Source organism: Lacerta agilis, chromosome 2, assembly GCF_009819535.1.
Source record: "Lacerta agilis isolate rLacAgi1 chromosome 2, rLacAgi1.pri, whole genome shotgun sequence".
Taxonomy (NCBI): domain Eukaryota; kingdom Metazoa; phylum Chordata; class Lepidosauria; order Squamata; family Lacertidae; genus Lacerta; species Lacerta agilis.
The window spans coordinates 41617595-41639794 of NC_046313.1; the positions used below are offsets into that span (position 1 = coordinate 41617595).

At 37.7% G+C, this 22200-nt stretch overlaps 1 protein-coding gene across 6 annotated transcripts in view; it reads right to left on the reverse strand.

The window, feature by feature from the left end:
• Positions 1-7395: 7395 nt before the first annotated feature.
• GABRB2 (gamma-aminobutyric acid type A receptor subunit beta2) overlaps positions 7396-22200 on the reverse strand; it is a 106518-nt gene continuing 91713 nt past the window's right edge. For 3 of the 6 annotated variants that reach the window (XM_033139808.1, XM_033139809.1, XM_033139811.1), the window contains exons 10-12: positions 19898-20008; positions 14395-14445; positions 7396-10166 (exon numbers count right to left, since the gene is read on the reverse strand). In XM_033139808.1, the coding sequence (XP_032995699.1) occupies positions 9819-10166; positions 14395-14445; positions 19898-20008 (510 nt within the window). In that variant the 3' untranslated portion in view covers positions 7396-9818. The remainder of the gene's footprint in view (positions 10167-14394; positions 14446-19897; positions 20009-22200) is intronic. The other 3 variants (XM_033139813.1, XM_033139812.1, XM_033139814.1) reach the window with 3 other exon arrangements.

Below are 22200 nucleotides of genomic sequence, written 5' to 3' on the forward strand. Positions count from 1 at the left end.
GTTGCTACTTGGGGATAGGGGCTGCCCCACATATGTTTTTACTAGTTATTGCAGAGGGGAGGAGTTGATTTGGGGTTGCTGCTGTGAAATTCATACATTTAAAGCACACAGCTTCCCCCAGAGAGTCTTGGGAACTGTATCTCCCCCCTCACAGAGCTACAATTGCTAGCATAGGTGCCAACTCCCTGGGGCCCTGGAGCACCCACAAAATTCCCAAGAGGCCGGGCACCCACAAATTTTGGTGCCAGGGCCATGCACACTGCATGGTACCCATGGCCCCAGGCACCCAAGTCATGGGGCCAAGCTGGTACTCCTGATTCCTAGCATAGTTCCCAGGATTCATGTGGCGAAGTCTCATGATTTTAATGTGCATTAGATGTGCTTTTAATATATGGTGTGGATCTGTATGTTGCTGGTCTTACCTAGCACTTAGTTCCGCTCTGATGAGAGCTCCAGGAATTACACCTGGAGAGAACTGATTTGATAATTAAATTCAGACTGCTTACCTCAACTGTCCTGTGCACCAGCTGGTCACTAAATACACAAACACATGTTTTGACACAACCATACTGCAGCTGTTTTGCAGCCTCTGCGTTTAAGTGTGTGCTCCTCCTCATATTGTTTCCTCATTCTCCTTCAGACCCCATCCAATACCCAAATGGGAATGTGGTGAATGTGCCAGTGTCGTGTACTGGTTTAGGTGTTGGATGAGGACCTGGGAGACCAGGGTTCAAATCCCTACTCAGGCATGGAGCTCACTGTGTGGCCTTGAGCCCGTTCCCTTCTTTCTCTTAGCCTAACCTACCACACAGGCCTGTGGTGATGATAAAGTGAGAGTGAGAACCATAGATGTCATCTTGAGTTCCTTGGAGGAAAGCTGAGATATAAATGCTAAAATAAATATTACTATTATTATTTTAAACCCAAATGAATATTAACTCACCGAAAATCTGGAAAAAACACAGCGATCCCGTTCCAAAGCAAATCTTAACATGAATTTTCATGTGCAAGCTCACTGCTAAATTTTCTTTCTCAAAGGCAAGGTTCAGGTTGGTTTCTATGCTATTTAAAACTCCACAATTTCCCTTTTTGACTGAAACTGTGTTTCTTCAGAGCTTCCCTTCAGAATTGCTTCAGAGTCAAGTAGAAGCTCTTTATCTCATGATCTCTTGTTTGCAATTCAGCAGGATGCTGGCTTAATTACAGAATGTGATGGTGGCTGAGTTTACAGCCCACCAGATGGTTATGTCAGTTGTTAAAAGCGCAAGATCCCCACCCATCCATTGGAATGTTGTCACAGCTCTCCTACGCTGGATTGGCATTAGTTAAGACGGCTGCTTTGTTTAGCAGCGAATGAAGTTACAGAAAGATGGTGACGTTCGCGGCACTTTTGTAGATGCCAAATGTGTAACAATATGGAGGGCGTCATAGGTTGTGTGGTTTCAGCTCCCTTAGGAAAGCTGGAATTTAGATGAAGCTACTTGGAAAAATTTGCAACACTGAGGTAAAAGGAATAGCCTGTATTACCAGTACAATTTGCAGAAGGTGGCTTCTTGTAAAGGAAAAGCCAATTTATACCTGGTGCTGGACTTGCCGCACTAGACATCCTATTCCCTTTTAAAATGTGTTCTTTTTATTTTGATTATGTATTTTGTGGTTTTATATTCTGATTTTATTCTGTGAACCACCTTGAGACCTGTGGGTGTAGGGCAGTATATAAATTCAATAAATGAATAAAATAATAGAAAAGTGAAAATTAAATCATGTGCACAAGTGGAAGCATGAAATCTGAAAACATAGCACTGTAGGAAGTCCTGCATGACCATTTGTGGGAAGACCATTTGCCTTCCACTCATGGTTTTTTTTTGTTTTGTTTGTTAACTCACTGCTTATTCTGCATTGTTTCTTTTCTCCTGCTTTCTAGATTTAAAGCTTGCTTTTTCTTTGTTAGCATGAAAGTAAAAACCTGCTCAGATATTGCACGATGGGCTATAATTTAATATGGTATTTAACCTTTTAAATGTGCTTATCCTTTTCTCTCTCTTTTTGTCTACTGCTAAGTCATTTCCCAGTCGAGTTGCAGTAGTCAGCAAATGAACTTCTTCACAATATTCACATGGATATCACTAAATTAAACTAGCTATGAATATCAACCAGCTGTTTCTTCTTCTGCCTTCATAAAGACTTCTATATTGGGGTGGTGCTCAGCGATGCAAGATTTAGGCCGGGTTCTCTGCATGGCATTGTGATCTTGTCTATTTCCCGACTACTTCCCATGCATGTCGAGACAGTAAGCTCTTCTGTGCAATGCCTTCTTTCATTGTAAGTGCTCTCATATTTGCATAGATGGCATTATGTCAATATTATAACACGAAGGGTATATAAAAACCCCCGTCTAGGATCCCCTCTCTTGTATGCTAACAGTGCAATCCTACAGATTTCTGTTCAGAAGTAAATCTTGCTGAGTGCAATAGGATTTAACTTTCAAGTGGGTATAGCTTTGCAGCCTGAAAAACTAAAACCAAAGGAGGACTGTTCAGGTGGCTTAGAGCCCAGGGGCTCCCATTGAATTCTATGCTGCAAAACAAATAGGCTGTAAATGGCAACAATATTGGGAGATAAATTGGGTTCATCGGGTACAGATTTTGCTCACATTCCAATAAAATTATTGGGAACACATCCTTTAATTTTTTTAATCTTTTAATTTTGCTTCCAGGGCATTTTGAGATGCATTTTCAACAAACATGACAGGTGCTGTGCCAAACATCTAGAAACTATTTTTTTAAAAAGGAAAGAAAATTAATGCAGCCCTTGGATCACCTTGCACCTAGTTGAGCAGTGTTCTGGAAAGGTTTTATTGCAGAAGTCTAATGCATGTACATCCATCCTGATCCATGCACTGGTGTAGACAGTGCAAACCAGGGATAGTGGCTCCAAATTGTGGCCCAGACATAATTCTCTCCTGGGCCTTATTTATTTTTTTGCATTGAGATATTGAAATGAACTTGCTTGGAAAAAAATATGGGTTTGTTCCCACTGATAATAGTATAAGGTCAGTAGCAGAGAAAGAGAGAGAGAGAGATTGGGAGTGAATCAAATAATGAAATCCAAGCCTCAATTGAGCCCCAATTTAAGCTGTAAAAAGTTCACCAATTGGAGACTATCCTCAAGGTTGTATAGGCCCTATAGAGGAAATCCAGCAAGAGAAATGTATGGCCTTTTACATATTGTCATATTGCTACCACAGGGGAGATTACTTTTATTGTAAACCACCTTGGAAGTAAATAAAATAAAATAAAATGTCCAGTAGTACCTTAGAGACCAACTACCGTATTTTCCGGCGTATAAGACGACCCCCAACTTTTCCAGTTAAAATATAGAGTTTGAGATATACTCGACCGCAGATTCTCCTCCCGGCGTATAAGATGGCCCCCGACTTTTGAGAAGATTTTCTTGCATTAAAACGTAGTCTTATACGCCAGAATATACAGTAAGTTTGTTCTGGGTATAAGTTTTTGTGTGCATGCACACTTCTTCAGATACAAAGTTGATCTGAAGAAGTTTGCATGCCCACGAAAGCTTATATCCAGAACAAACTTAGTTGGTCTCTAATTTTTTGGACAATTTTTTATTTTTAAATTTATTTCAACCGCGTCAGACCAACATGGCTACCTACCTGCACCTTGGAAATATTTTATATTGAAAGGCGAGGTATGAGTCAATAATAAAAAACAAATATTCTTTTACATTTTCTTTATTTATATTTTTTAGTTTAAGAATTACACACTAGCCAACATTATTATATATTTACATGCTGAAACTGGCTGTAGTAAGTTTAGATTCAAGAAAATATCTCTTATGTGCTACTCAATTTACAATCATCATTTGACTACCTCCATGATCCCAGAGGTTAGCAGTCCTTTTGAGAAAAACATGAAAATCTGATGCAATGATATCCACTAGTATTTTGCATTTTCTAGCCATTGGAAAATGTGCATTATGTGCATATTAGAAAGGCTACAAGGTCATTAGTAAGGCTGATGATTACTACATTATGAAGTAAATAGTACTAAGTAAAAAAAGAGAGAGAGATAAAGAAGAACGGTGCAAAGACAGTACTAACAGAACCATTTAAACACCCATGCAAATTAAAATGTGAAAACTCAAAACATAGTCAACTTGATAGAATTTTTGGATGTTTTAAATGCCCGTGTTAACTAACTCAAACTGTACAATGAACCTTAAATATATTTTTGGGTGAAATTTTCTGTAAATGGCATTAACAATGAAAACATATAAAATGCTGACAAACTTGAATTAGATAACTTTTAGAGATGTGTGAAGCATTAAGAAAATAATTTAAACTAACTCTCCAACTAATATTAAACTGTAGCTAAGGTTGCCACCATTTCAAAATAATAGTAATAACAAATTCATCATCAGAGCACTTATAGAAATAATTTGACACATAAGGTATGTGTTGTATATAACCTGCAAAGATAATGAATTCCAATGTATCAATTAATTAAAATGGATAGAGATGCTATCTGTATAAGCTAAAATATGGTAGTGATTAATTAACATTCCATTTATTCCTCAAAAATTCAAATGTTTCCTAGTGCATTTTGTTAAACTTTACCTTTGGTGTTAAGCAGTGTCTTGATAGTGTTCCCTTTAAATAAATTTCTAAAGTAAAGATTCTTTGGCATGGGGGGGGGGCTGGAGTAGGGCTAGGTTGGTAAGGAAGAGACTACTATACACTGACAAATATGTCTTTCTGAAGACAATTACCTTCATGAAACAATATCTAGAGGCCTGACCTTCATTTATACTCAAGGGGATTGACACAAAGAGCATGTGGGGTTCTGATATGCACATGGAACTCTAAATGTGCATGAGCGTGCTTTGGTGTTTGGTAAGGAGGCACCAGGCCCATGGTAAACTCATTGGTAGAGGACAATCACACAGGCACAGTTCTTCTGTTCTAAGCCCACATACTATAACATGCACTGTCAATCTGCATAGCACATTGTGCAGACCGCTCGCCTTTTAATTCTCCCATAACTGGAAACATGAGCTTTGCTCCTCTGTCATGATGGCAAAAAGCCACTATGTTCTAAACGGTGGAGAATTTTTAAAGGAGCCCATCATAACACACAGGTCAGGTCTACTCTCTCTACCCATAGGTATGCTCAGTCAACCTCATGTTGTCTGGGGTCTACTTTATAGCATGCTGATTAGCCCAAGGGTTAACTCAGAGCTGCCCATTAAAATGGAGTTGCACCAGCCCTGTTCTCTCAAGATCATAGCTTTAGTGCAAGTGAACATCAAAGCACGTCTTTCTGTTGCCGTGTCTACAAAATTCCGCTATGGATCTCCAGTCTTAGAAGGAGCACTGCACCAGCAGTTACTGTCCAGTCTTTTTAGGGTTGGAGAAAGCTGAAATATCAATCACTCTATATGTGCAGGTATTTACGAGATGCTAATGCAAGTAGGGCATGCACACATGTACATCAGAGCCACTGGATGGGGTGCTAACTGAAATCTCTCAGTCGCTTGATTTCTTTCCGCATTGTGTCAATGATCCAGCTAATGGCCTTTGCATTGACTATTATAAAGTTGCACTTCCCACAGATTTGTGTGTTAAAATTCTTTTCTGGAATCCAAGTCTTATGCAAAAGGGTGTTTAAATTATTCTGCTAGAGAACTGCAAATATTGTACTTGGGTTGTTGTTGTTTTTTAAAAAAATCACTGAACAATTACTGTTTCTATTGACTGCTCATTTACAGCTTATTTAAATATTTACATGATTTTAGGACACTAACCTAAACCATAAATAGAATCAGCTTTTTGCCTTACATTAAGTACAAATTAGAAGTTAAAAATGTTAAGAAATCTGATAATATTTACACATGTTCGGTTTTAATTATGATTGCTCACGTTGTATGTTCTATGTACAGATAGCAAAATGTTATGACCGCTACTTTAAAAGTATTGTACCCTGGCCTTACTTTTCACTTTTTCCATATAAATATTTCATATTTTTCCCTCCTTCTAGGTATTAGGACTTTTTTTTTTAAGTTACTAGTGGACAATGTTTTTATTTTAAAAAAAGAGAAGAAACAGGCAAGCAATGTGAGAGCTAGTCTACTTTGAGATGCTAGGAGGTACAGTACTATCATAATGTCAAACTGTGAAATGCTTCGTAAGAATTATATGCATTGATCTGCTGATATAGAAATGCCCAGTTACCCTGTATAGTAAGATTTTAATTACATTAATAATTTGCTTTCTCAAAAAATATTCACATATCATTTGAATATAGAAAGAAAACTGTTATTAGCTTATTCCTTTAAAACACCTATGTAAGAGTCTAGCCGAAATCCACACAACCACAAGAGCTACAGGTGGGAGGATGCCTGCCTGCATACCAAAAAAAAAGGAAGGAAGGAAGGAAGGAAGGAAGGAAGGAAGGAAGGAAGGAAGGAAAAAGAAGATAGGGCTCAGCAGCATCGTCTTAGTCTCAGCCTGGATCATCCACCAGAAAGGCAATAGCAGGCAGGGCTTGCTTTTGACTCTGTGAGCCCTCTTCTCCTTTCCCATAACTGACTGGCAGTATAAGCATCTCACCCCCTTCGGTACAGATCCTTCTCACTGTGCGGGTGTGATATAATGGGAGAAACCACAATCTCACAACTCTGCTGGGGTTACAAACAGTTTGAAAGATCTTGGAATTTCACCTCCCTGCCCCCCCCCCCCCCAAATTCCTTTTGGCAACCTTCCTGCACCTCAATAAAGCAGATCTATGGGCAGAAACCCATTTCCATGTGGGTCACTCTCACTGGATTAGGATGCCTGTGTGCATATATCACGTATATTACACGCACACGCACAGAGGAATATATACACACATATTGGCATACATGTCTATATATTCGTAGTTTGCCTGGATAATGTATAGTGAATGTATAGTGTTTTGTTTCCTATGCTTACATTAACTTTGCTAACTATGAAATTGGAACACAGTTTCAGGTTTGCATTTTGTTTTTGTTTTTTTAAAAAAACATTTCAGTTGCACTGTTAATGTACATATTACCTTAACTTAAATGGGATTTGTTCCCCAGATATATCTATACTGTATATCTATCTATATATGCACTTACTCTCATGTTCTCTATGCATTGTGCTTTTGTGTCTGGCAGATTCTAAGTCCCCCTCCCCCATATTAGAATATAAAAATTCTCAGATGTTTCCTTCAGTGCTATTATTCAAGACTTTTGTTTCCCCCGGGGATGATAACAGAAAATGTTCAGAATGACATTGCTTGGTTCTTTCTTCCCAGTCATTAAAACTGCAATAATATAGAAACATAACATTCCTTAGGCAAACACAAATATGCTGCATGATTCTTTTAGTTTGGAAAATGCATATTAGACTTACTAGCAGTCATATACAGAACTTATTTACAGAGCATTAATTGCAAAGATATTGTTAAAACTGTGCCGTATTATATAGTAATTTTGCCATAAATTTCACAAAGATGAAGAGAAAACACCTTAATTGCTGGCTAGTATGCATCCTGAAACCTGAAAAGATGGAGTGATTATTATGTGGAAATACAGACCAAACAAAACTGTGAGAGAGTATATTTTAGTTCAATTCAAAGGTAACCATGTATTTAAGTTTGCTTTATGCAACGATATTATGGTCCCCCACTTTTTAAAAGCTCAATCTAGTCTGTAAACCTGTACACAGTATTTAGAATTAATTAGTTCAGAAACATGCTAGCCTGTCTGTTCCTGGAAGCATCTTTTCCTAAATAACAAAAAGGACCTCATGGAGGTGATTGTTTACTTTCTTTGTTATCCCTGTGGGTAGAATTTCATCCTCTCATTGGCAAGGTCAGATAATATTATGGCTTGTACTATAAACTTCCAGATATCTTAAAGTGCAGTACTAGGAGCTGATTTTGTAGTTTTTATTATAGCTGACCTGTTGAACCAATGTGAGAAAAAAAGGTATTTTCTTTGAAGGCCTATATATCCCGTGCATTAATTACAAGGTCAATATTTTTCACACTCCTTAAACTTCATTTCTAAAAAAAATAAGAATGGGTGTTTGTACAAAGAAAATGAAAATCAGAATAAACCATGAATACAGCATAGCTCAGCTGTCACAAAAGATGTCCTAAGCAAGGGTCGTTTAAAACATGGCTAGTCCAGTTGTAGATGACATCAAAAGGCAGATGATGCCCTGAATTGTGAAGTGCACTCAGCCCCAATGCGCATGGAAAAACATGGGTCACATGATCAGTATATTTTACAAATACACCGCGATGTTCCAAATTCTCAACAATCAGGTATGACCACTGGGTGCTCAGTTACCCCAATTTTAAAATTCTTTACAGAGGAAATGCTCAAACACTCATGGTGCTACTGAAAAGTCAGGTGGAGAAGATACACCAATAAATAAACTCTGCAGAACTGACTGGAAGATTCAACAATACTTAGTGGATTTAACTTTTTGCCTTTATTTTGTCCCACTGTTTCAGGAACAGGGACCACATAATAGTATGAATTACTCGAGGAAAAACGGGGGCATTTCTATAGTTCATGATTTTGAGAAAAACAATTCAGCCTCTTCCACCAGAAGATGCTGGAGAATCCAGCTATTTAAAATAAATATTTTCCCCCCAGTGCTCCCTTAAGTATTGCATCTAAAAAAGAAACTGAATGTAATGGAACTGGGTGAGGAAAACAACCCAACTCTTCTAAGTTTATAAGCTGTCTTTCTTTTAAAATATATATTGTCTAAACAGCAGACATAATTCTATTCCATCTATTTGATGTGGAAATGAGATACAAATCAAAACAGCAACTGAGGATCCATAAGAGAGGTTTATACTAACAAGCAAACTGACACCAATTATTTGTACAGTCTTTACCTGTCCCTTACATTTCAAAACATTTGCCACTGTTTTCTCTCTTCCACAGGGAAGGACAGAGCACCGAGAGAAAGCCACCTATGAAGTCACTTGCTGGCCCACTTACATTTGGCACTTTACATTTAGAATGCTTCTAGACATTATGCTTAATGGCACACTGTAGCACATAGTTGGGAATCTCTCAAACAACTCTGAGGGTCATTGTCACACAGCATGGTAACCACTGTGCTGCATTAACTCTTTGCACTTTATCTTTCAAATGAAATGCTTTCAAGTTTCATGCAAACTCCTCACTCACCCAAAACTTCCCTTCTCTACATCAGTAACATCATCTGTTTGGGAAACCTCTGATACTCATCCGCATGGTACAACGGTAGGCACTACTTAATTTCAAGTTAATGCATTTGACAGGTAACGCAGGAAGATGGTTTGGATTGCAACTATAACACTTCTCTCCATCCAGGTAATGTTGTGTATGTTCCAGATGTGAAGAGAGGCATGAGATACATTGCTCTTTGAACTCAAACCTATTTTCTTGCTTCCTCTTTCTGCGCTTAAACTTATGAGTGCTAAAAGGAGGGTGGAAACAACAGAATGAGGAAGTTTCAAATTCTGCCTCTAAATATTAAATGCTATTATATATTTAAAGGTCATGTTGTATACATTTGTACTGTAACTTAAATATTTCACAATTTTGCAAAGAAAACCCGAACATTACAAAACAGATTATAGAGTGGGCCAGCAACTAAGGTGTTTTAAAATAACTTTTTGTCCTGAATAGGTTTTTTTGTTTTCCCTAAGTCCCACATTTGGCTGTACAACCGATTTTGAAGAGAAATCCAGTTCTTGATAGCTGTGTGGCTTTATTTTGTTTTAGTTCACATAGTAAAGCCAATAGACAATATTGAAGAAGGAGAAAACGACAGGGAAGAATATGCGTGACCATCGATCTATGGCATTTACATCAGTCAAGTCAGGGATGGTAATTTTCAACTGAGAAGCACGTCTCCTTAGCCGGCTTTTCTTTTGTGCCACGTGCCGTTCCAGCGCATTGCGGCCAAAGCTGTGTCTTGGTAAGCCAGCCTTCCGGTACTGAATACTTGAGGTATCATAGGCCAGCATAGTGCTTCTGGGGTCCCCAAGGCCTATAACAGCTTCAGAGGCAGCCATCTCATTTTTTATTTCAAGCGTGCTCAACAAAATGTTTTCATGTGGATCCATCTGGAAAACACAAGAGGTTGTCTTAGAGTGTGTAACGAAACGTCAGACTCAGCCAATCATCAAGCAGGCAAGACCCAAGAAGTCCAACTCAATGTTGGCCTACAGAAGTATGCAACTTAATGTGGCATATGTAGCCTACATTTACTTGTGGGTCCTGTATTTTGAAAGCACAGGCAAATACATTGTATGGCACTGTTAGTAGCCACATGTTTGTCTGGCAGACATCTCGGAAACTTGCGGCACTGCCACTATGTGTTTGCATGAAGTGCTGCACTTTGCTGGCCCAAAAGTTCTGTTCTGACAAGACTTCTCAGCATTTACAATTAGAATGAGCTCAAAAGAATGACGCAGCAATGAGATACATCAGATATAACTTCTGCACTTCATCACAGGCCTTCTGTTTGGATGCAGTGTTAAATCCATTGGAACAATTTTAGAACTCTCATATCACTAGAGTTCAAAATGCATATTTTGATATAAAGATTAGATTCTTTGATCAGAGAGAAAGCTGATGAGCTGTTTTACACCTGCGCTAGGACCTCTTTCAAGTTGCAATGCCCAGGATAACAGTGTTCAATTCATCATGGAACATCTCATCAGAACAGAAGGCTGGCCATGGCATTAGGCTGTACTTCAGAGGCAAGTCTAACCAGGCATTCATTTCAGAGTATAATCACATTAAATCTCAACACTGGTTTTGGAATATTATTAGTAACTTTTTAAAAAGTGAGATTATATAGTATACTGTAATAAAAAATAATGCCATGTTGTTTCTGGCATTAACTGTACAAAAGGAAAGTGACGGAGCTCTCTGTTACTCTGAGGTAAATCTAGGATATCCTTTCATTGTCTGTAATTTTTTCCTCAGAAAAGTTGCCATTTTGCTTGACAGGAGATAAGTACCAATCCTTAATTTTAATAGCAGTTATAAACCAGTTTTCTTATCAGACAAGTAAATTTAAATTGATGCTGAATATTATGTTGACATATGTTATAGCAATTCAGTAAATTCTTTACATTTTCATTTGAAAGTATTTTGAACCTGCAGGTATAGGGCAGAACATAAATCCTCTGCAAGTTTTCTTGAGATCTGAATAGATAAAGTGATGTGTTTTATTGGGCTGGCTTCTAATGGTGGACAGATTCCATTTTCATTACATGAATATATGTATAAATAGCTCAGAATAAACTGCATTTTTGTACTCTTTCACTCTAGCAATTCCTTACATGATTGTGAACTCAAATGTGTCTACAGGATTCTCGTCCCATTTCCCAGGTCCTCACTCACTTGCATTTTGGCAATAGTTCCACTTCGAAAGTGCAGCCCCTCTGTTAATTTCTACTGCTAGAGGGCTTGGAGAATTTTAATTCTCGTTTGACAGTATGTATGAAAATTTTCTATGGAGAATATTTATGGCAAGGGTTTCCTCAAACTTTGTTTCTTATCATATCTTCCCTTCATTTTTTATTCTTCCAAGCATAAACTAAGGGAAAATGAAGACAGCTAGATAAGTTTAGGTGGGATATAATACACACAAACAATGATATTTTGAAACCGCTAAAGAGAGCCACACATTTAAAGTAGTCTTCCATGACTGTCATTTGCTAGATCAGGAGCTGTGGATGGGCATAAATCAAATGCGCATCCGAGTTTGGATGCTGTATGTCAACACTGCTTTACTTTCAATGTCAATTTATTGATAATAAATAAATAAATAATATTGCCAGCACGTAAATTTGATTCATGTGCATTCAGGGAGCAGGCCATACTTTCAACCCCACCCCCACTGTTGCCTGTTCTTCCTGCAATAATTTTCTGTGCTGCATGCTGTTTTCTGCAGAAAAATTCAAATGTGCACACAGCTACTTGAGTATACAGGTTACGTGTGATAGGCACACTACAGGTGAGTACATACTCACACATTTGCATTTGTCTGCTAACAACTACAGACAACAGGGACAATATGGATGTACACATGAGTAATGAGTGGTTTGAACTCTGCAGCCAAAGGTTTACATGTTTATAGAAGGTTTATAGATTGTCAGTGAGGAATTATTATTATTATTATTATTATTATTATTATTATTATTATTATTATTATTATTATTATTATATTTAACTGATTTAACTCATTAGATGTTTATCATGATATTATATTGAAAAGTTGTTTTAAATCAAGGATTCTGAAGTAAGCTGTGTACATTAAATTTGAAGTTGTGCTGCTAAACCCATGTGGGACTTCGCTTCTTAATTTATGAACATTTCATAGAATCATAGAGTTGGAAGAGACCACAAGGGCCATCCAGTCCAACCCCCTGCCAAGCAGGAAATTTAGGTTTCAACAGATCAAGGTGTAATTTAGTCAAAGTGATCCAATTTTGCTTTCCTGTCAAAATCATGTGGAGTTGGGTATTGTTTGAAATCCCATAAAATTTCTTTCTGATTATTGTAATTGAAAATCTGTTCCATTGTCACAAAATATGCCTGTTGCATAGGATATGTCTGAGCTGGAAGACATTTATGGTCTAGCCTGTAACAAAAGTAACTTAATTCTGATCAGAATGCCTGGAGTAGGTTCTCTACCACTTCCCATCGAAACAAACAACACATTATTTCTGAAGTCCCATAACAAACATTTATGTATGTATAAGCATAGCCATTTCATTTTACAAGACATTATTACTACTCCATCATTGAATTTTGAAGTCAGCCAGCCAATCCCAAACAGGAGTAAACAGGCAGGGGTGAATATTCCGTGCGCCCCCCCCCCCCAGTGGATAATTGCATATTTCAACATGTATTTTGTGGCATCAAGCTTTATTAAAGAATTCACCATTTCGCAAACAGTAAACTCTTTATAAAGTTTTTTTTAAAAAAAAAAATCATTTCAAAGCGAAGGAAGTTAGTTTTGTGACACAAAAACTGCAAAACCAATACGGCATTTTCAATTACATCCAATGTTAAAGAACAGTAGCACTGGTTAATCTGAACAGCTATACTGGGGGTGGTGGGTAGGTTGGATGGGGTGAGTCACACAAGCAGGGTAGCAAAGCTATTTTAAAGTTTCATTTTCCATTTCCAGTCAGAGTCCAGACCTCAGAAGTTAAGCCAGTCTTCAGCCTTCTACACACTCCAGGTAAAATGGAACTGTACTTGGCCAGAGATAAATTTGCTTGAATGTAAAATAGGGGTTGGTGTATTCTGACAAGGTAACTTTACAGCATATTGAGGGTATGAAACACTGAGAAATAAAGTGCCTGGTGATAAATATAAATAAAATTCTCAAATGGCCAGTTTTGGAGTCTTCTATGGCTGCTGCGGAGATGCCATTAACAGCTGCTGCAATGTGAATAACTTGTCACACACCCAAAAAATTTAGGAGAAAAACAGCATATAAGCAATTTAGTATTACTCCTTTTTTCTTGTCAGATGTTTTTTCTGCTGTTATCAGACACTTGTCTGATAACACCACAGTTTGAGAAGGCTGGAGGTCTCTATACCTTTTCCAAAGAGACATTGGAAATTACTACATAGCCGTAAATTAGTAATGGATGAACCTCCCAATTCATTTACTGCACAGCAGTTAGAAAGTGATTGCACAAGTCTTCAAGCTTTTCCTCGTTGGAAATTGGTCTACCTTTCATTTCCGAAACAGGAAATGCACAAGGTTATGATAAAGGGAAAAAAGGATGAAAAGTAAATTGACCTGATTTTTGGATCTGAAGTGAAGTTTTAGGAAGGCAACTGAGAGCACCATTGCAATACAGCAGGTTCACCCATCCCTAATGAAAATGTATGCTTATAACTATATAGAAGCTTACAATACAACAGTGAAACACATTAATTCTGCAGGGCGCCTTTTATCCAGACGGATCCCAAAGCGCTTTACAGATTTTTAGAAAGCGACAACACTTCACCAACAAGTGCAATCAACTCTCAGGCGAAATGGGGTGGCTATCTAACATCGCCAAACAACGCACTGTATTTTAGTACAGGAAATGAAGAATGCTGTAGCCAATTAAAACTATGCAGTGGGTGGGTGAGTGGTGGGAATGGTTCAGAAGGTAGAAGACAACTTAGAATACAACCAAAACTTGGACAGGATCCTGGCATTAAGATGCCAGTTCTTGTAAAAAGTGCTGTGGGATCTTTAATTGACCACTAATGGTCCAAGATCTCACTAGTAAGTCTCTAAGGATAAAATCATTAGAAAACAATAAAATATACCTTTGTTGAATACATTTCTGGACAATGATATGTGCCAATTATTCTTCTGTCCTGTAAGTTAATAAAATCAAGACCGGTTTCCATAGAGAAAAGGCAGCTGTTAGCTTTCATTAAAAATTAATGTACTATAGGCTATTATCATAAATGATGCACTTTAATTAAAAGCACAGGGCAATCTGAGCCAACAATCAGCAGAAGTATATGCTTGGTTTAGAGGTGCTGTTGTTGTCTTGGCCCTGACATTGTAGACAACACAAATTTGTAATGGAAATGTACAGCCCCCGCACACACAAAAACCTGGTCATTTTTGACCAAGAAAGGAACGATGGCATGTAAACATTAATCAGGAGAGAGGGGAACAACATGTGGATTTAAAAGGTGGTAGGGCGAAGGAAGTCTGGATGCTGATGTGGTTCTTCAGCCACATAACGGGATTCTTAATAGGGCAAGACAGACTTAATGTATTTAAAAAATCCACAGGGCAGGGAAAATAGGCAAACATGTGAAAGGGGGACAAGTAACAAAAACAGAAGATGAATGGTGCAAAATATTTATTTGAACATAATAATCATGGAGGTATCAAACAACTACTTTAAATGATAACATGATTAAGTGATAAAAATAGAATTCACTGTTGGGCCTAAAATCAGCTTGCAAGATGTAGACCACAGAGCATGGGACATTGCAGACCCTCCCAGCTCAAATAGCAGATAGACCTACATGGCAGGTGATTCCCAATATCTAGAAACTCCAAAATGATGGCTCTCTATAGTTGTTAACTCTTTAATACCAGCAGCACACTAATCTAACAAATTATTAAGGTATAAAATAATGATACCTATATAATAAAGAAAGTGACAGTTTTTATTTAGTGGTTACATTGGTAGCTTTCTTGCTTTAAAAACAGCTTTATTCTTGAGGTACTTCTGTAGTGCACATTTATTATTTACTATCAAACATGCATCAAACTGACACAGTAAAGCATTTCAGCCCTTCGGTTCCATTGCCTGCAAGCAACTCACTTTTAAAACATGGACAAACAAAGCTGTCAACACAGGCATACTTTTTTATTATTATCTCTGATTCTGAAATCAAATGGAACGAAAAAAACAACGTGTGAGAGAACTAATGCAGCATTGTCAAAATTGGTCCAATTATTGGATGGATTGTCTTATCCATTCAGCATTTCACCCCTAACAAAGCCCTTCAGTAAAAGATCTGACTGATCATTTCAAATCAGTATTTCTTCCTTACTGTCCTCTGCTCTACTCTTCTTTTCCATGTCTGTCCTTCCCTTTTCTCAATTTATTTAAGACTGCTCCTTCTGTCAAAACCTTCTGATTTCCTTTCCCTGCTACCTTCTCAATTCCTTTTCTTTACCTGTGCTATATAGTCTTATTCTAAACCTACTGCACTAGGCCGTTTAGCCTGTGATTTGCCTGTGCTGGACATGGGTTGCTCAGTCAATGGCAGTCAGAGAACCTTAGGATCAAAGCAGTTCAGTCAAGGGCAGCAAATGACTCTTTAGTTTGCTTGCCTTGTTGTTCTACAATGACCAGTCCTTCCAGGTACTCTACAGCTATCACAACAATATAGATTATCGGGCCTCTCATCTTGTGTCCTTGCCTCATTTTAAGATTAATAAATTTTCTGAGAAATTGTTTCATCGATGTACAATTTACTATATAATTTTAACAACATCTGAAATAAAACTGACTGAAATTAGATCTGCGTTTACAAATGTGCACCAATAGATGTGTGTAATTGCAACCCACTATTTGCCCAAATGATACCACTGCTTCTGTCAAAGCATGATGCAGTTGTACTTTTTCTATACTGTCTGAACTGCTACATTTAAACATTCTATTTGTGATAGCTGTATCGAAATGTATTCTCTATAAAAAGATCTTGAACAACAACAGCAACAGAAAAGTACTTTCTGAGAATTTTTCTGTCATGGTGAGAGCTAATTATTTAGCTCTCTGAAAGAATTGGAAGGCAGGCTTTCAGATTATGTAAGATAACTGATGTATCTTAAACAAGCAGAAGCTGGATACACACTGTCCTTGTGCAAATTAAAGATGGCATTCTGAGATTGTTGCTATGGACAGAGAGCTTCACACAGCTGACTTGACCTTTTTTCTGATGTCACCAGGAATAGCACTACAGACTGTATGGAGAAGCTACCTTGTGACCTTTTCTGTAAGAGGCCACAGGCAAAGTCTGCTGCCACCACTGCCTCGTATTACCTTCAAAGCAAATTCTTACATAATGCTAATGGAGAGATGGAAAACAATGGCATGTACACTGCTGGTTTATAGAAAATTCTTACCCAACAGCAACGCATAGTTATAAATAGTTGCTTTTAGGCACTTTTTTTAAAAAAAATACAAATTCAATGTGGAAAATATGTATCATTTATTGCAGACTGCTTTAATTTTGGCAACTCTCTAAACCTGCAAGGTATGCAGTATAGATTTTGACCACATTCTAAACCAGAGCTAGCTAACCTATAGCCCTGCAGATATTGTTGGACAACAATGCCCATTATCCCTGACAGCTGGCCATGCTTGTTGAAGCTGATAGGAGCTGGAGTCTAACAGCATCTGGAGGGTTACAGGTTCTCCATCCCTGTTTTGAACTGTAGCTCAACCATAAATGTTTACATGGTGGAAAGTCATGTATACTTAAGCATATCAAAGCTTCATGATATCCTAAACAGTAGGAATAACTCAAGATAAAGGCAAACACTTAGCAGGATTCAACTAATGAGTGCTGTCAGCAGGAACTCTGTGCAAGGACTTCCTCTAGCACAATGGGGTCCCCCCCTCCAAATGGATGTCCCTGGGAATTGGCTCTGGAGGGGTTTACTTTCCCAATACTCAATTTTTAAAGGCACTGGGATGTCAGAGGAAGCTGAATTTCCTTTATGAATTCCCCATCCCTGTCATTCACAGTTTGCCACCTGACACTGATATAGCATCATCATACAAATACATCTGCACTTGTTGCACTTTTTCATTGGCATATTGGTGGAAACTGTCATGAGTGGACCAGCTCTATGCTACAATTATTTCAAATTCATTTGAATTTTTTGTTGCCATCATGGGTGTGCAAAAGGGATGCAAATTCTATAAGTAGCTGGAGATTTAGTACTGAGCAGAACTGGTTCTATCTCCTTTGTGGCCAGGAAATAGGTAGCCTTTAACTGCAATTCTCTTTCCACTTTCTCGTGGACCTATGAAACTACTGAATGACACTGACAGCTGAAACGGGAGGTCTCCCACCATGTTCTTCAATCCTACCTTCACTAGTAAACTAAAACACAACGCTGGCTAAAGCCCCTCAAGCCTGCTCTTTCTTAATTATGCCCCTCTCCCACCTCTTATTCTGGCTAGGGAAATTTAACAAAATGACCTGGAACTGGTTGCCTGAGATGGAGACACTTTTCAAACAACATAGATATACAAAAGTAGAACACATAATACTAAATAAAAAGAGAAACAAACTGATAACCACCTCCCCACAAGAACATTTAAAAGGTCATATACAGTGGTACCCGGTTTACGAACTTAATCTGTTCCGGAAGTCCGTTCTGAAACCGAAACTGTTTTTAAACCAAAGCGCAGTTTCCCTAATGAGGCCTCGCGCCGCCAGTGCCCTTCCACCATTCAGATTCTGTTCTTAGACTGAGGTAAAGTTAGCAAACCGGTACACTACTTCCGGTTTTGTGGAGTTCGTAAACCGAATCGTTTGTAAACAGGACTGTTCTTACCACTGTAATGTTAAGCAGCCAAAGGCCTGGTTAAAGAGAAACTGGAGCCTAGCACCTAAAGATGTAATGAAGGCACCAGGTCAGCCTTTGTTGGTTGTTTCTTGGTGTTGGACAAGGAACAGGCTTCCACATTTTCAAGCATGCTGTCCGTAGATATGTGACATAATACAGACACTACTGAGCCAAAGGTTATCATTATATGCAGATTACTCTTAAATCACAGCCAACATGTCCACATTATATACCTTATCTAAAAGTACAGATGCTGGCCACATCAGTTCAGGCTACATTTTGAAGAGAGGTTTACCTCATAGAATCAATAATGGAAGTTTTATTAACATATATTGAAATGATTTAATTGTCAAAGGAAGTGATTTCTATATGAATGCTTCTACAAAATAGCAGATCCTATTTGTGTATTATTGGACAATGATATTGTGGGATAAAAGTTTAGACAAAAAAAAATGAGTTTATAAGTGAATAGACTTGAAAAACAAATAAATCTCAGGCAGTAAACTAAATAGAAGTTTGCTAGTAGCAAAGGCAGTTGAACTTTTTCATCTTTTGCAACCAGAAAGAACATGTGCAAATCTGTGCAATTCTGCAAAAGAACTGAATCTTGGCACAGAATTCTAGGCTCTCTTCTTCTACTAAACACTGCTTAGTAAAACTCCTTCATTCTCACATAAATACCGTTGCATACTAGGCTGTTATAAATTACTACTGCTGTTATTACTGTAGCATCTTCATATAAGATAATAAGAGCATGCAAGGTGCATCAAACAGGTTAGAGCAGTAGCAAGAGAGAAGAGATCCCAAAAGAGGAAACAAGGGAAGCCCAGAATGTTAAATCTCAGATAGGCATAAGCCCCAAAGAAGCTATCTATCCAGAAAAAATTGCAATGTTAAGAAGTTATTGATAAATGATTAACATACTCTGCATGGAAAATGAAGAGAAAAAATATTGCTCACTGAAGGAAACAGAGTTGCACAATACCTGGAACAAAGCAAATCCAAGATGGTATGATATCCAAGCAGTGTGAAAAGTTTTATGGATTAAGATTTCAAGTTGGCTTTAAGTATGGATGTGTATTATTATTTTAAAAATAGCTAGTAAGCCACAAATGGAAGAACAAAGCTCAACCTCAGTATATTGGGAAATAGATTACACAAAACAAGCAACTGCACACACACACATATATACACACACATACACAGAGAGTCTCAAACAAATAATAGACAAACTGAAACACATCCAAAAAGAAACTTTTCAACTTTCAGGCACTCCTCAATGAATCTGTGAAAAACTAATGAAGACTCAAATAATCTAGAAGGAGCCATAGTTCCCACTAAAATTAGGAATAAGTTAAAATCGTGACTCCATACTAGAACCTTAGCAGTCAACTCCATAATAATAAAACAAATGGAGTATGTGCTATATTCACAAAGGGCTAGATCAACATGGCTTAAAGCTAAACCTACTTAATTAATTCATAAATTGTCATTGCAACATAGATCATTTATATAAAAATTCTTTTGTTGCTTTTCTACTAAAAGAATTCAAAGTGACTTACAATGTAATGGATGATGAGAAAACAGTGAATATTTTATCTGGGTTTTAGTAAAGCATTTCATACAGCACTATACAATATCTTATGGTTAGAAAGCCAACATAAGATGTCTTGGACAATTAGTACAATCAAATGGATCAAAAACTGGCTATCTAACCGTATTAAGAGAGTAATCGTAACTGGCAGTCCATCTAGATGGGGAGAGATTTCCAGTGGGATCCAGGGATCGCAATTCGGTCCCATTTTGTTTTATATCTTTATAAAAGATCTGGAAAACAAAGTAGAGAATATGCTAAATAAGTCTTTTGGCTTCTACTAATTAGGGAATGGTGAGCAGAGCTAGAACTAACATAGTAGTTGTAAAATAACTCTAAATACTTCTTTGAAATTGGATGATAGATTTACAGACCATATTCTAAATTAAATGTGAGACAGAAGATAACAGAACATAGGGAGCTTCACAGAAGAAAACAATAATAGGCTTTGCTAGTCATGCCTGTGTCAAATATCCAAAATGATTTGAGCCTTTTGGACTCAAATACATCATATATCTCTTAAAAAGCCAAAGACATTGTCACATGGAATGGCAGAAGAGGAAAAGATCTCACATGGAGGTAAATTATAAGAGCTAAGTGGATAGAGAGCTTGATGAAAGTAAAGAGAATAAGGAATAACATGACAGTCAACTGCAGGAGATTCAGTCAGAAGTAGAGGTGTAAGTGCAATTAAAGCCATTAAAACCAATTGATCTGACAAAACAAGCATTATGGTAGTCTTGACACTATCTTCCCAGGCTGAATGTGCAATGTCAGCACTGAAGAAATTACACATTTAGAACATAACAGAAAGGGAATTCATGAAAAATTAATGGAAGAGGGGCTTTAATGGAACTGAAGCAGCTTTGGATCAAGATTTAATGTGTAAAATATAATAAAATTAATCTATGAATGCATGTTTTCTTGGTAAATGGCTGTGAAATCACCATATGGGCAAACCCTTATGTTTCTTTTGCTAGCAAAACTGAATTAAAGGAAGAATTGAGATGCAGAGTCAAATACATAAACACAAAGCTCACATACTTATAGCATGGATACCCAAAAAAGAAAAAAAGGAGATACTTGGTAAGAACAGAATGTGAATGTGAAACAGAATAAACAGATTTCACAGCGTATTTGACTCATGGGCAAACCTTTGAGCCCTAAACTCCACCCTGGAATGCTAAAAACCTGACAATGGCACTTGGGTAAACACCAAGCAGCTGCATTCAGGACAACAGACAAGAAGTAGAAAGGTGTTACCACTAAGCATGTCTGAGGGTTGTCAATTACTAGGACAGGAGCAACAGGACACAATCTATTAGATTTTGCTGCTGTGCTGGTAATCATTATGTTGAGTAGATTGTGTTCTGTTTTTTTTTGTCCAGAGCTGGAACTTTAGGGACTGACTGTGTTTATAAAAATTAAATAACAAAAGTATTTTGGGAGACACTGTTGAGAGGATCCACAACATCAATTCAGATAGGCTTATCTGGAATGGTATTAGGCCAAAACTTGACTGACTTTCCAATTTATTCTGCATCGAGTTAAGGGCTTCTTGTCTGCCTGTGCATTTTAAAGGGGTTATGTTTGCATTTGGTCTGCTTTTTTAGCAGTTGTCTTTTAGATTTTATCAGTTTAATGGGCTTTTACTTCTGGTATTTTTTTTTTTTTGGTGTTATTATTATACAGCACCCTGGGATTCATTGGTATGGAAGGTGAATTAGAAACATTAACAATAAAGTAAGCAATAAATCCTGAGACCAATACCCTTCTTTATAATTTTTAAGAGCTCGAGAACACCCCTTTGACATGCACAGTTCTTTTCCTCTCTTATTTGATTCCCTCTTCCTTTTCCTTTGCCCATTGCTCCCATACCAACCATGGTTACACTTGAAACTGATATATGAAACCATAAATCAGGCATTCTAGCTGCACCCCCATCCTCATTGTTGTTGCCCTATTTGTGGGGAAGTCTCCTGTACTCATGGAGGCTTCTGAGCATTTTGAAAACCAACAAAACGAGGGTTCCAAAACATGAAGGAACCTCCACAGATACAGGTCTCCCTGATGCAGACAGCCACTGAGGAACATTTAGAGGACGATGAGGAGGAGGATGAACAGGCAGAACTAGTATGCTTGTGGACATTGTTCCCTCCTCACATGTTGACTTAAGCCCTATTCACTATAGTGCTGTTTACAGTACTGAAAAGAGAAGGATTGGGAGAATTCAAGCCAGATGGAGGAGATAGATCAGGTGGGCCCTTCAGGATTTAGGGAAATTTATACTTGCATCAAGCTACACACAAAGGAAGTTGAAAGAATAAATGAAGCTATGCTGCTGTTATTTCCAAGAAGGGTTTTCTGAAGAGTGAGAATTGTGACCTCTTAGAAAATAAGAAATGTTGCAAGTTACCTTTTATGA